The following is a 14,114-nucleotide window of genomic DNA, read 5'->3' as shown; positions in this document are numbered from 1 at the left end:
AATGCGCCATTCTTGTTTCCATAGCACCAGACAGCCTCAGACTTTGTGGCGAGAGGAGTTCTTAGCTTAGACAGACTATGTTTAACTGGAAGAAGCAACTAAATGTAAGCCACAATAAGAGTATGGTTTGTTTTTTAAAGTCACTAATGATGATAATGCTCAAACACTCTGATCTGAATCAGATCCATGAGTTCATTCACCTAAAATACCACCAAAACATCTGTTTATGCATAGATCTCCCCTCGCCATTCCTCTAGTAGAGCATTGCTGGTGAAAATAGTTATGAGGTTTAACTATTTCAAATGGGGGTGTTCTATCAGTATTTAAGACCAATTTTGGCATGGGTCGAAAAGAGAAAAGGAATCAGGTAGAAAGAAGCACCTCTTTTGCAAATGTGCTATTTCGTGTTTCCAGCAGATGATCTTAGACTTTGTGGCAATGGGAATTCTTTCTATAGACAGATTATATTCCTTTTCAGAAGGTATCTATATTAGTCCCTGGTATCCACTTAACACAGTTAATCAGATGTTTGAAGTGGCTTCTGCTTTACAATTGATACATTGATTGGAAATGTCTTAGCACCACTGGGAAAATTTAGGGTTTTTTCAAATGTCTAGATCAGGGACTCTCATACCTGCTAACATTGAAGAAATAAAATGACGGAAATTTTACTTACCGACCCAATTTTGAGTATAGGACTACTGATGTTCAACTCAGTAGCCTTGTAATTTTTAACCCAATCTAAAGACAAGGGAAGTACTGGATCAAGTATTGGGAGAAATTCGCCTCTGTGGAGGACTTTTTAATGGAAATAACCAGTATTTGAGTTACATGGAGAGGAAAACCACAAATACCTCACACAGTTAGCCTAATGACAAGGGGACTTAAACCCGTGATCCGTCTACCACTAAGGATATTTTACTTCAGCACTGTGGTCGGTGCGGTATTCGTATTGACCAGTAATCGCTGGGATTTGAACCTGGGTTTCCCTCACTGGAAAGCAAATGCTCAATCCTCTGAGCCATCTTGGCTAGACTTAAATAATTAACACTCAACACACTGCAGTACTGGCAATCGCACCATCTGTTGAGGAATAAGAGAAATATTTTTTGCCATTAATAGATATTTAATAACCATTTTTTTTTTCTTTAATTTCTTCAACAAATTCGAAAAATACAGGAGTCTTCGTTAAAAAACAGGAGACTTGGCAGTATGCTCTCCCCTCTTAAGTCTTTAAACCTGTCACCTTTGAAGTTTGGATTAATAATATCACAATGCCACTTGATTTAATTCAAACAGTATTTTTATTTTACTTATCCATTAATAAGTCATCTCAAAATATGAAACACCTAAATAATTTTTCAAAGGAGAAAAGGATTTAATAAAGAAAAATAATAAAACAAAAAACTGAAATCTACCCAAAGGCAACAATCAAATGTTAAAATAGGGAAAAAATACTAAAAATAAAATCTGGAATTAGCTGTTAAACAACCGAATAATACTCCAATGAAAAAATAGAACCTGCATACATTTTAAAATATCCTGGATTTAAGTAATCAAATGTATAATCAGCAGGGGGGAATAATCTAAGCAAAATTACTGTTTCAGATACAGTAAAATACTTCTGAATAGCAATTATAGAATCTCCATGACATGAAGTATGATATATTTTAATTAATCTGAATATTTACTATCTGAAACATTTTCTTTATTTACAATAAAATTTGCAAAATAAATGTGATATTTTGATTCTGAATTTATTTTTTTTTCTAAATAAGATCATTTAAAATTTAAGAGAAATTTTTTTAGGTCAGGCAAATAATTATTATTTTTACTAGATACACACTAAAAATTTAATGTTTATAACAAGTATTTAAAATCTAAAATATTATAAAGCTATTAAAGTCAATTTAAAAAAAGATCTAAGTTCTACAATTTACAAATAAGCAATTGTAAATCTTGTTTACCAAGAAATTTTGTTGCTATAAATTATGCTGGTATGAATTTCGTCCTTGGATTCATAATTTTAGTCTTTTTCATTATATTCCTTAGTTTTAATTTTAAAAATCATTTTCTGCTATACTTTCAAGATTTTGATAAATGACAGCACAGTCTAAAGTGTTTCACAAAACGCTCAAACTACAGTTTGTCTAAAGTAAGAACTCCCTTAGCCATTCGTCTGGACCCGTGACTATGGTAATGAAGTATAACTTTTTCAAGTAGGGGTGTGAGGTCATTGTTTAGGACAAGTTTTGGATCCTGTCTGTGAGAGGGAATCTTTTTCTTCAGTCTCTTGTGTTAGCCCTAGAATGAAGAGAAGCCACCCTCCCTGAAATGGGCTATTCTTGTTTCCATACCACACTCCCCCCCCCCCGCCCCTGACTTTGTGACTGGGGGCGAGTTCTTATGGTAGACAAACTATACACCTTCTCAAAATGTAAACACTAAATCAAAACAACTTTAAATCCATTGATTGATAAAGATTGAGATTAGGTGATTGCAATTTCGATTTCTAAATGTGGCTTATTTACAAAATCACAAAACTGTCTCACAATCTTTCACAAATTTATTTTTTTTTAAAGTTTTGTAAATTAAACTGTGAACTTAAACAATCAGTTTTAGAAAAGTCTTAAATATTCATATTAAAAACTTAATTTCATTTGGTAATTAAATTTTATTAAATTAAAACTTTATATTAATTTCATTCAATTATTTTAAGCCACATTTACCAATTTAGTGATCAATTAAATATAACTAAAAAGTTCATTTAAAGATCAACATAATATGCAAAAAGCTGAAGTAAAAAAAAAAAGCTGCAATAAATTACTTAGTAATAAAGTTACATAACTATTAATAAATATTAAATTTAATGCTTTTAATCCAGTGAAGTAACATTTAAACAAAAACATTGTCAGTCAATTAATTTGCTACACTTAAAATAGTCGAAATTTTTTTCAAATGCATTCTTTCCTTGACTTTTCTTCTTTCTTTTTCCCCTCTTTTTGCTATATCATGCCTGCATATATTATCTCAAAATTCTTGAAGAAATAAAGAATTTATAGCAAAAAAAAAACAAGTTATGAAACAATAAATAATATATTTATTTAAAAAAATACAAGTTGTATATGAGCAATGGCATTAAATTCCTAGTAGACATACTAGGAACATTACTTCCTAGTAGAGTAAATAATGAATATAAATGCATTTATTTTTCCAAGTTAGTAGGTTACTTTCAATGTATGATGCATGTAAAAATGTTGTAAAAATCATCAATTGGATGAACTAGTGATTTTACTTCATATGTACAGTATCAAGATTGAAAATGATTTATTTTATGACATATATTACAATGACAATGTTTCTTTGTATAAAGCCTTCCAGGCCATAATCATAACTCATATGAAATAATCAAAGTATTTTTTATACTAAAAGAACGTTTAGGTGAATTCATTTTATTTTTAATAGAAACGTATTGTATGTAATATAGGCCTTTGCGCTTTAGCTTCAAATTCTTGAAGTAGTTCATCAATATCATTATCCAAATCTTCAGATTCTGCCATCTGCAAGAAGAAAAAAATAATAAATTTCAAACAATTTAACTTTAAGAGAGTTACAAAGCTTTGATTATAAAACTGAAAAGACTGAACGAAATAAGAATTTCGCTATATTTGAAAGAAGAATTTTAAGAAGCATATTTAGAAGGGAAAAAGTGTAATAATCATTGAAGACTTGAGAAATTTACGAACTATATAAAGAACCAGATATCACTACTATTATAGCATTATAATGGATTAAATGGGTAGAACGCTCAATAAGATTGTATTATAATTGAGTCACTTAAAAGATCTTCTTTGCTAAACTGTCTGGTTTTAGAAAAAAAGGATACCAGGAAGACTGATTAACTGTAAAAAATCCAGAAACTATTATAAGACTAACAGACTTAATTCAGAATAATAATACATTATGTGAACAAAAGTTACAAAACTCTTTCAGTAAATTTAATAAGATTGGATTATAATTAAGTTATTAAAAAGATGTTCTTAGCTAAACCGTGAGGTACCCATGAAAGTCGTAGACCAGGAGAGAAGAATTGATTGTCTGGAAAAGTTCTGAAAACTATTTAACTGACAGAGGACTATTTAATTGAGAATAATTAAATAATACATTATAAGGAGAAAAGTTTTAAAATATATTAAATTCGAAAAGAACATTTCAATGGCTGAAAAGAATAATAATAACAACAACAACAAAATTAAAATATTTATTCTTTTTCTTCCTTAGCAATTCTGCCTGCTATTAGCAAAGGCTTGTCTCAGTATTATTCTCTATTAGGATCTTATTGTCGCAATCGTTTCTCAGNAATAATAATAACAACAACAAAAAAATTTAAATATTTATTCTTTTTCTTCCTTAGCAATTCTGCCTGCTATTAGCAAAGGCTTGTCTCAGTAGTATTCTCTATTAGGATCTTATTGTCGCAATCGTTTCTCAGCCTGTTACTCTGGTATAATGTAAAAAAAATGCAACATTATCTATCACAGTTTTCCCTTCCACTTTTTAGTAAGTTACTGAGATTAGTCTTAATCAGGATGCGTAGCCAAATTATTCAACAAAAAATAAGCACCTTTTAAATACTTTTCAAGCACTCAAAAAATATTTTCAAGCACTTAAAAAATATCATAATTAAGCAGGTTTGGAAATTTTTTGACAATTGACGGTTTTATCTTGCTTTAACCATCATGTCAAAAAAAAAAAAAACATTTGGCATTGTTTCTGAATCATTGTTTTGAAATTTTGAATAATGTAAAACGAATTGCATTTTCATACGCTATGGACTGACAATACAGCGAAACAGATTGGGGTTGAATTAACTGTGAAAACGTTGAGTAGAACAATGAGAACTGTGTCTTTTTGCATAATTTGAAGCGAAAATCAACATGCTAAAGGGAAAATCTCATATTGAAAAAGGAAAAATTAAGCACTTTTTAAAAACACCCAATGAAAAAAACACCTTTAAGAGCTTTTAAAAAACGAAAATAAGCACCTTTAAACACTTTTTTAAAATATTACGCACCATGTTAATATTTTAAAAATGTTCAACCTATATGTATATGAATACTTTTATGCTCAGCCCTCTGAAATTAGTCTGCTTCAGTATTAAAGCATAATCACCAAATATTTTTATCAACTTCGTAGTATTTTTCATACAAAAATGAAGAACTTATATTCTTAAGATTTGCTTATAATCAAGCAAAGCAACAATATATAAGCATACAAAATAGACTTATTTTGGAAAACTTGCAGGATGTTTATAGACATTTTTAATTAAAATTTGCCAATTTAAAAATTGGTTTCTAAAAATTTTCAGAGCTGAGGCCTAAAAACTGCATTGCTGTTGCTAGTAGCACTCATTCTGCCTGTGCCAGCAAAACACACAAATAATAATAAGCTGATGATAACTAAAGGTAACTTTTAGAAGATTATGCTATCCCAAGCAGAAAATCCATTTAAAACTTACCAAGAAAGTACAGAAAAAATTATGTGCAATCCACTAACTCACTCATGTTTTTTTAAATGAAAACAGTAAAGTTTTCAAACCTGACTTTTAAAAGAAGTTTGACAAAATTGACTTTTAAAAGAAGCTTTACTGACATATTTTGAATAGGAAACGGTGGAAAATATAACTTATAAATAATGGGCTACTGTTGATTGTTGTACTTTTGAAACAATCATGAAACCTGTTGAAGAATAATGCAACCAGTTGGTGCAACTAAAAGGACATTATTTTATAGCTAAACAGCCCCACTAGTTTTCTGATTAAAGGGATATGTTAAAAAAAAAAATTAAGCTGCAGTAACACGCAACTTGGCTAAAAATTATTCTTTTGCTTTAGAAGATGAAGTTCAAGGTTTCCATTGGATCAACTCGATGGCTACGGTACGTATATTTCTTTGTATTACAAAGACAAAGAGACAAGAAAGTAGATTTTGGTACAGGAAAACATTACATTCATCTCAGATTGTACAACACACAATAATGTTTTAATGCATGATTTTCAGAAAAATACATTAGAGTATTTGAGTTGTGTTGTCTTATTTGAAGAAATATTACTTTTCAGATGCATCTATATTGCAGTACAAAAACAGCAAATCATTCATAAATCTTTGTCACTACAAAGAGGATTTTTATGAAATTGAGTCTGAGTGGCATTTTTTCACCACTGCACATGAAAAAGGTGTTTGTGATGGTAAAGGTGGCATCATAAAAAGGATTGCAGTCTTAAAAATTTCTTGGAAAACCAGATATTAACATTAAATATCAACCTTTACAATAGGGCACAAAAAATCTACCATCCATCACTTTTTTTAAATGTCTAATCAAGAATAGATAGTGGAAGAGAAGTTTTTAAAATTCTGATTTGCGAAAGCTGTGTCCATTGCTGGCATTCAAAAGTTTCATGCATTCATCTTCCTAACTACCAAATTCAAATTAAAATTTATTCTTTTTTAGACTATACTGAAACTCAGAAAGTTCATGTTAATTCTCCTTTGAAGACGTTTCTTTTCAAGAAATTGCTAGGTAAGTTGCTTGTGAATATGGCAATAAGTGGTAGCTGGCATATGTCCTTTCTAAAGAACAGGCAAAAGAAGAAATCAAATTTTTTTACTTCATCCAAATGGAGCATTACCTTCTTTTACTTATTCAAGGAAGACAACTTTATTTTATATAAATTGCATTTTATCAAAATAGTAGTATCAAGTTCCAAAAGAGGAGAGGGCTAGAGCAAAACAAATTTTACATAAAAAGCAGAAATGCCTGCATTAGAACTGAATATTTTAAGCATGTTTTGAATAATTTTTTTTTAAATTCGTGATAATATTGAAACAGAGAGTATACTTATTTTTGTTTATGATATTATATAAACACAATCATGAAATTAGACACAAAAGCTGCTAAGAAGGAGTTGAATAAAATGCTTCTTTTTTTATTTTTCTTTCAGAATTAATATAAGATTTTTTTTTTCTTTTTTGATTTTTACATTTTTTTACATTTATAATTAATCTTTGAAATAAAAATTTTTTTGTGTTAATAAGAGCTGTTTCATAAAATGAATAATACACTGAAGCGCCAAAAAAACTGGTATACCTGCCTAATATCGTGTAAGGCCCTCCGTGAGCACGCAGAAGTGCCGCAATGGATTCGATCAATGTGTTCAGAAGATATTCCCACTCCCTCTTACTCCCACTGGTTTATGGACAGCCCTGCAGGATTCACGGTGTCAATTATCTCCAGCACTACTTCACACATTGATCAAATCCATGCCCTGCTCGTTGCGGCACTTCTGCGTGCTCGCGGGGGCCTACACGATATTAGGCAGGTATACCAGTTTTTTTGGCTCTTCAGCATATATGTTAACAAATTTAGTTTAATTAGTAGTTAAAGTATAGCGAAAATGAAATTTTTTTTTTACTTTAATATTTATGTCAATGTTAAACAGCAAATTATTTTTTCATTATGATCCCAAGATTACCATCGTGAAATTTGGCACTAACATTGCCAAAAACAAAAAAAAGCTTACTAAGGAAGTTCTTTTCTTTAACAATTAAAATTTCGATTTTGAGATTTTTAAAATTAAATTTTTGTAAAAAAATTATTTTAGGAAATGATTTAGCAAAGTTGTATATTTTATAAAATCTCATTAGATTCAAAACAAAATTATACAAAATTTGTCTCTTTAGGATCAAAAAGTTCCCAGGTTAATAAATGTTTGAAAATTTTGAAATTGCAAAAAATGTTAAACTCAATATTTTTCATGTCACAAGTGGGTTTAACAAAAATACAAAAAAAAATTCTCAATAATTGACCATGAATTTTTTTTTTTACTATTAGTTGACTTGATGTGGAAATACCAAGGTGGGAAAGAAGTGTCTTAGCTTCCCATCAATATTTAAAAACCAATGAAGTTGACAGGAAGTATACTTCCCATAGTTTTATGAAAGTTTAAAACTAAACAATAAAACATCCCATACCATTGTGGCCATTTCACAAATTAGGAAAGCACCAATTGTAGCTTCTTCATGATTGTCCTGAACATCAATGTTAACGATGTGAACAACTGCAATTTCTTTCTGCGGCCTATTGGCTAATTCTAAAAATAATAATAAATAAAATAAATTAATATTTTATAAACACTAATTAGAGTGCCATTAAGATAAATATGATAGGTATTACTTCATAAAAAATGAAGCAGATTATTTGAAATATAAATTGAATATTTTAAATTAAACTATTAATAATTCTTCTAATTTAACAAATTTGTACAAACATTATCCTAACCAAGCAGTATTCCCCCTTTGAATAACGTTAAAAAAAATTTTATGCCATATACCCTCAATATTAATGATACAGAAAACTATACAGTAACAATTTCTATTAGAATTATGATAAATAATATGAAATGAAAATTTTTTCAAAAGTTCTTGAAAAAGAACTAAAAAAGAGAAAAATTTTTGGGGTTTTTTATTAAAGAGAAAAATTATTGGGACCTTAAGTAACTATAAATTCAAATTGGTGGTAAAAAGAAGAATAAATTTTGTCAGGAAATAATTGAAATTTTTATTGGCATCAAGTAGAGAGCTAAAATTAAAATGTGAGCATTCTAGCTAATCAGAAAAGGATCAAATTTCGATTGCAAGATTCCATCATTACAGAAAAGGAAAGCAAATTAGAAAACATGTAATAAAAATTAGTTTTAAAAAATAACTAAACTAACACTCTACGGTTTTTAAATAATTTTTTAGCAAATAAATGCTTTCATAAACCATTATTTATTGAAAAAAATGCAGTAGAAAAAGAATAAAATTTTATAAACAAACAATTACATAAAAAATGATTTCTAATTTCCAATTTTGAAACATTTGTTTCTGAATAAAATAATAATAAAATTTTTCAACAAATTAATAGTCACGTAAACATATTCAAAAGGAAGTACAAAATTTTAAAACCTATTCTTAAATACTTCTGACAAGAAATAAGAATTGATAATTTTCTAGTAAAGTGGGAAAAACAAAACACCTTAATAACTTTTAATCTAATAATTAGATTTTCATGTACTAAGATCCAACCTCAATGGTTTAAGAAATAAACCTTAGAAAAAAAAATTTCTGTGTAGATTATATTTAAGTTATGAAATCAAAATTCAAGATTCGGCATGTATTTAACTGAAAATGCCGGGAAATTACATATATGGGAAAATAAAAGTTAGAAAGTTACCCAAAAAGCATTACAGGCAATAATTTTAAGAATAAAACATAATGTTCACGACTCTATGTCTATTTTATTAGTTTGAATAATATTTGAGATATACAATGCAATTGTAATGAAATTAATTAAAAAATTAAACTAAAAAACAGATTGTTAGTAAAAACATGCTGAAATATAGTTACCAAAAGACTTAACTTAAATAATTAATTTAAGTCAAATATATTCTTTAATGTGATGCATAGTTACAATATGTGTAACATGCATAATTAGAATTAGAAACATTCTAATAATGAGACAGGGAAGCATTTAAAAAAAAAATTTTTTTTTCAATTTAATTTAGCTATTAAGGGACTGCTTTTTTTTTCCAAGTAATGTAAAAATAAAAAGTTAGCAATTTTAAAAGTCATTACATATAAAGTTGATAGCTCCAAATTAAAAAAAAACTATTTTTACGTTTTTAACAAGATATGTGTACACACATACAAATAAACACTATGTTTATTATAATTACAAATCAAACATCACCAAATCACGGTCAGTCCCATAGCCCCATTTTTAAGACTATCTTTTTAACGGCCATGGTAGGAGTGCACATAATTTTGACCCTGATGGAGACGACTAGGACAACTCCTGAGCTGATCTCCAAACTTTCACACTACAATCAACAAGAGGACTTTCAGCCACGACAGATTTTATGAGCATCTTGCTGCATGCATACCACACGACAATTGCATTGTTGGCTACCAGGATCGAACTCATTCACCAACTCTCCACCAGATAAATGAGTGACGCCTCAATCGACAACGCCACAAGAGTGCTTAATTACAAGTCCGTGAAATATATCCATATTGGTATTAAGTTGTCGTAAAAAAAAAAATTTGAACAAAAACTAAGAATTAACAAAAATACAAACAAAAAAAAAGCTAAATAAATGCACATAAAAATACCTTCAACAACCTGGTCATATACCCTCTCTTCTACTGTGAAAATTACATCAAAAGTGTCATAACACTGCTGGAATCTTTCAGGATGAGATTTGATTCTTCGATTACGATCTAACATGTGAAGTAGACCATTTTGAGTATATCTTTGACACATTAAGGAATCCTTTGCATTCCTCTCATGATAACAACATATGAAAAGAATTACAAGCAATTTTCTCTTAAGCTGAAAAAATGTAGACAAGTTAGACTTAGAGGTTGGGCAGCTCTGACGAGCAGGGCACATCGACCAGAGGTCTATTGTACCCAAACCCTAAAATCATGATTATCATGAAAGCCCTATGGCTGAAATAAAATTCAGCAAGCACCTTACAGGAACATCTTGCAGTTCCCAGGCATTGACGATATGCTGCCCTAAATGTTCAAATCTCTGAGCAGAATAGACCTCACAATCACAGAGTATGTGTCGTGATGTCTCTTCTTCTAGATGACATCCCCGACAAAGAGAATTGGATTCTAACGTAGACAAGTTAAAACNCCTAAATGCTCAAATCTTTGAGCAGAATAGACCTCACAATCACAGAGTATGTGTCGTGATGTCTCTTCTTCTAGATGACATCCCCGACAAAGAGAATTGGATTCTAACGTAGACAAGTTAAAACAAAAAACACAAATAAAATAAACATATTATAGAAATAAACATATTATAGTTATGGTAAATAAGGAATAAGAGTGAGCGGGTTTAGCACAAGGTGTGTAGCCAAATCTTCCAATAAAAAAATAATCACCTATTAAGTACTTTTTAAGCACTCAAAAAATATTTTTAAGCACTACATACTGTAACAAAATGCAAAATAATTCTCAAAGACTACATGGTCCTGATATAAAAAAAAAACTAGTTTCTGACAAATAACCCTTTTCTTGATTATATTAGCTACCATAAAAAGATAGAGATTTTTTTGATTCAAAATTAAATGGGGGAAATAAAGCCTGAAATTGAGAATACCTTAAAAAAGAAACAGGATTGCACATGAGAGTGCAATAATCTCTCCGAACCCAACTCAGTATACGCACATGTGGAACCGCAAGTATTTCTTCAAACCTGTAACATGATTAGAGCTTTCATACGCATGGACCGACGATACGCCACCATAAATTGTGGTTGAATGAATTGTGAAAACGTTGAATAGAACAATGGGAAAAGCACACTTTTGCATAATATGTGGCGAAAATTGACATGGTAAAGAAAAAATCTAATTTTCGAAAAGGGAAAATTAAGCACTTTTTAAAAACACCCAATGAAAAAAGCACCTTTAAGGCTTTTAAAAAACAAAAATAAGCACTTTTTAAAAACGCTACGAGCCCCAGAGAGCAAAAAATTTGACTAGAATAGGTTTCCAAATATTGGGAAAGAAAAGAATTTTTAGAAAAATCATTAGAATGTTTCTGAATATGAAATGATTCTCGGGAATCAAGATCAGTAGGCGAAGAGCAATGTTGAATGATTTTAGCAAATGAAAATTCAAATCTATGATTATAGTTTTTAGTTGATTTGAATTCCAACTATGTAGGTTGATGGAAGATCCCTTAATGTGCCGATTTTGGACTTATATATCATGTCCTTTAAGTTAAAATTTAAGGGCAGATTTAGTTTATCCACTACAAACTAGCTTGAATTTTGAAAACAAACCAGTTATTTTTCATGTGTCGCAACTAAAATTGAACAAACTAAGCCAGAATTTTTGCCAGAAGTACAGCCCAATGAAATCAAAATATTATTAATAAAATCATCCAACAATATGAATCCTCTACAGACAGAACAAAATGCAAAATAAAATTTCCTAATTACCATATGTGGGTATTTAATGAAAAGTAAATTATTTTGAAACACTTCATTCAACTTTTTTTATTACAGCTATATAAAGAAAAAATTTGCAATTTGTACAATTTTTAGTTCAAATTTAGACAAGCAAAGTTATAATATTCTTTTGTCTTTTTTTTCTTATAAGAGTTATGTTTATGGTAGTTTAATTAGTTATATGTCATATTATTTTCACAGTTATACAAAACCCCATGAATGATGAATAAGAAATCTATTACATAATAAAAGAATTTATCAAAATAATAATTTAAAAAATAAAAAAATAATGTAAATAAAGGATACAAGGCTTTATCTTTGGATAGCAGATCTTGATACATCTGTTCATATGAAATACTGAAATCATAAACATTTGGCTTATCAGGAGCTGGTCCAGGGAGCTTTACTTGATTTCCAGAGCCAAATGATCTTACTTTAAAACCCTTTTTGCTAAAAAAAAATTTTTTTTTTCTTAAATGCAAGTTTTTTTCTTTATTGTACCAAAAAACAACATCAGAACCATATTTAAATAACCTGTATAGGGGAAAAAAATACCCTGTACCAATAACACCTATATTATTGATCAAACTTTACAAAATATTGTCTCATGAAATGTATGGAAATATTCTAGAAGTAGTTTGTTTTTATTCAAATATTTAAGAACAAGCAATCTTCTTGTTTGTTAGAAAAATAAGAATCAACACTTTTATTTTAAGTATTTTTATGCAAACAAATATCTTATTTATTTATTTTTTAAAAAATTATTAAACAAATTGAGACTTATAAATCAAAATGCAAAAAAAAAAATTATCCAGAAATTTATTTTGTTTAAGTTCTCAGAACAGTGTAACAATAAAGGAATCGATAAAACAATGTTTACATAAAACATAAAAGTCTGTTAGATCACAATGCTCAATTATGTAACCTACTATAAATCAATACTGGCAATATTATAGGTATTAAAATTTAACAGAAATGACTAGAATCTCTTTCAAAACTATAGATCGACCAGAAAATAAAGGCAGCTTGTGCACAATGCCTCACTTTATTGATCATGAAATTGTGCAGCTTCAAACTCTAGTTCGTTCCCTTGACCAATGACAAGCCTAACGTGGGAGTGCTTTATTTTCTATTCTACTTTTAAATCTTTGGTTTAGAAAGAAAATAGAACTAATACAATGATACATAAAATTCAGATAACTATAATATTTTTTTAACAAAATCTAATACATCTGCTTTATATTTTTGTATGCAAATAAAGCAGTTTCACCACCTGAAATTTTAATTAATCAAGATATTTTGAAATAAATATAAATATTTTGAACTTTGGTGCAATAAATTTTAGAAGCGATAATTTATCACAGAAATTTTCTTTTTAGTACCTTTTTGAATAACAATATTTTTTAAAATTATTTTTTTTCATGCAAAACAGAAAACAAAGTTCAAGAAACCTAATATATAGTTTTACTAGTTTGTAAAAATGCCCATTACACAACTAAAACAACAATTTTCGTAATATCTGTTTTATAAATAAAAACCAAGCAGATTACTAATATGTACATATTTATATAGGCTGTGCAAAATTTTTCTTAAAATAAGAAATATTATTAATATCTAAAAGAGTACATTACAACTTTTTGAAATATAATATTTATTTATGAATTTCTCGGGAGTAAAAATGCTGTTCTTATAAAAATACAACATAAATTTTTGCCATGTTAGGCAAAAGACTAAATGTATGAGATTTTTACCTTAAAAAAGCATGCGCTTCCATACTTCTATTTTGATTACTGGAACAGACAACAGCGACTCTCAATTCGTTTAACATATTTTATTTCGATGAATTAAGGAAGGGAAAAAATGACACCTAAAATGTTACTGGAAGAATTAAATTGTTGGCTGTTTTGTTTATCTAATTTGATTGATTGATTGTTTTCATAAGCTTTTGATTGATTATTTCTGTTTATCTTAAGTTCCTCTATATCAAAAAATAAATTTCAACCTCAAGAAGCAATTTCACTACTTGCGATGCCATCATGCTGGTTGCGCAT

At 28.9% G+C, this 14,114-nt stretch overlaps 1 protein-coding gene across 1 annotated transcript; it reads right to left on the bottom strand.

Moving 5' to 3' along the window:
* Positions 1–3,077: 3,077 nt before the first annotated feature.
* Positions 3,078–14,114, bottom strand: LOC107439991 (Ssu72 CTD phosphatase). The gene is made up of 5 exons (XM_016052788.4): positions 13,815–14,114; positions 12,370–12,513; positions 10,212–10,351; positions 8,031–8,149; positions 3,078–3,560 (listed from the first exon to the last, which is right to left on the bottom strand). Exons 1-5 carry the CDS (start codon positions 13,889–13,891, stop codon positions 3,459–3,461), a joined length of 582 nt encoding a protein of 193 aa, XP_015908274.1. The 5' UTR covers positions 13,892–14,114; the 3' UTR covers positions 3,078–3,458.

The sequence above is a fragment of the Parasteatoda tepidariorum genome, chromosome 8 (assembly GCF_043381705.1).
Source record: "Parasteatoda tepidariorum isolate YZ-2023 chromosome 8, CAS_Ptep_4.0, whole genome shotgun sequence".
Classification (NCBI taxonomy): domain Eukaryota; kingdom Metazoa; phylum Arthropoda; class Arachnida; order Araneae; family Theridiidae; genus Parasteatoda; species Parasteatoda tepidariorum.
This window is presented reverse-complemented; position numbering and strand designations above follow the sequence as displayed.

Excerpts from the sequence above, each read along its gene's own strand:
- LOC107439991 (XM_016052788.4), bottom strand. The coding sequence starts at position 13,891 with ATGTTAAACGAATTGAGAGTCGCTGTTGTCTGTTCCAGTAATCAAAAT. Across the intron at positions 8,150-10,211 it reads ATATGACCAGGTTGTTGAAG|AATTAGCCAATAGGCCGCAG; the intron begins GTATTTTTATGT and ends TATTATTTTTAG. Across the intron at positions 3,561-8,030 it reads TTTGTGAAATGGCCACAATG|ATGGCAGAATCTGAAGATTT; the intron begins GTATGGGATGTT and ends TTCTTCTTGCAG.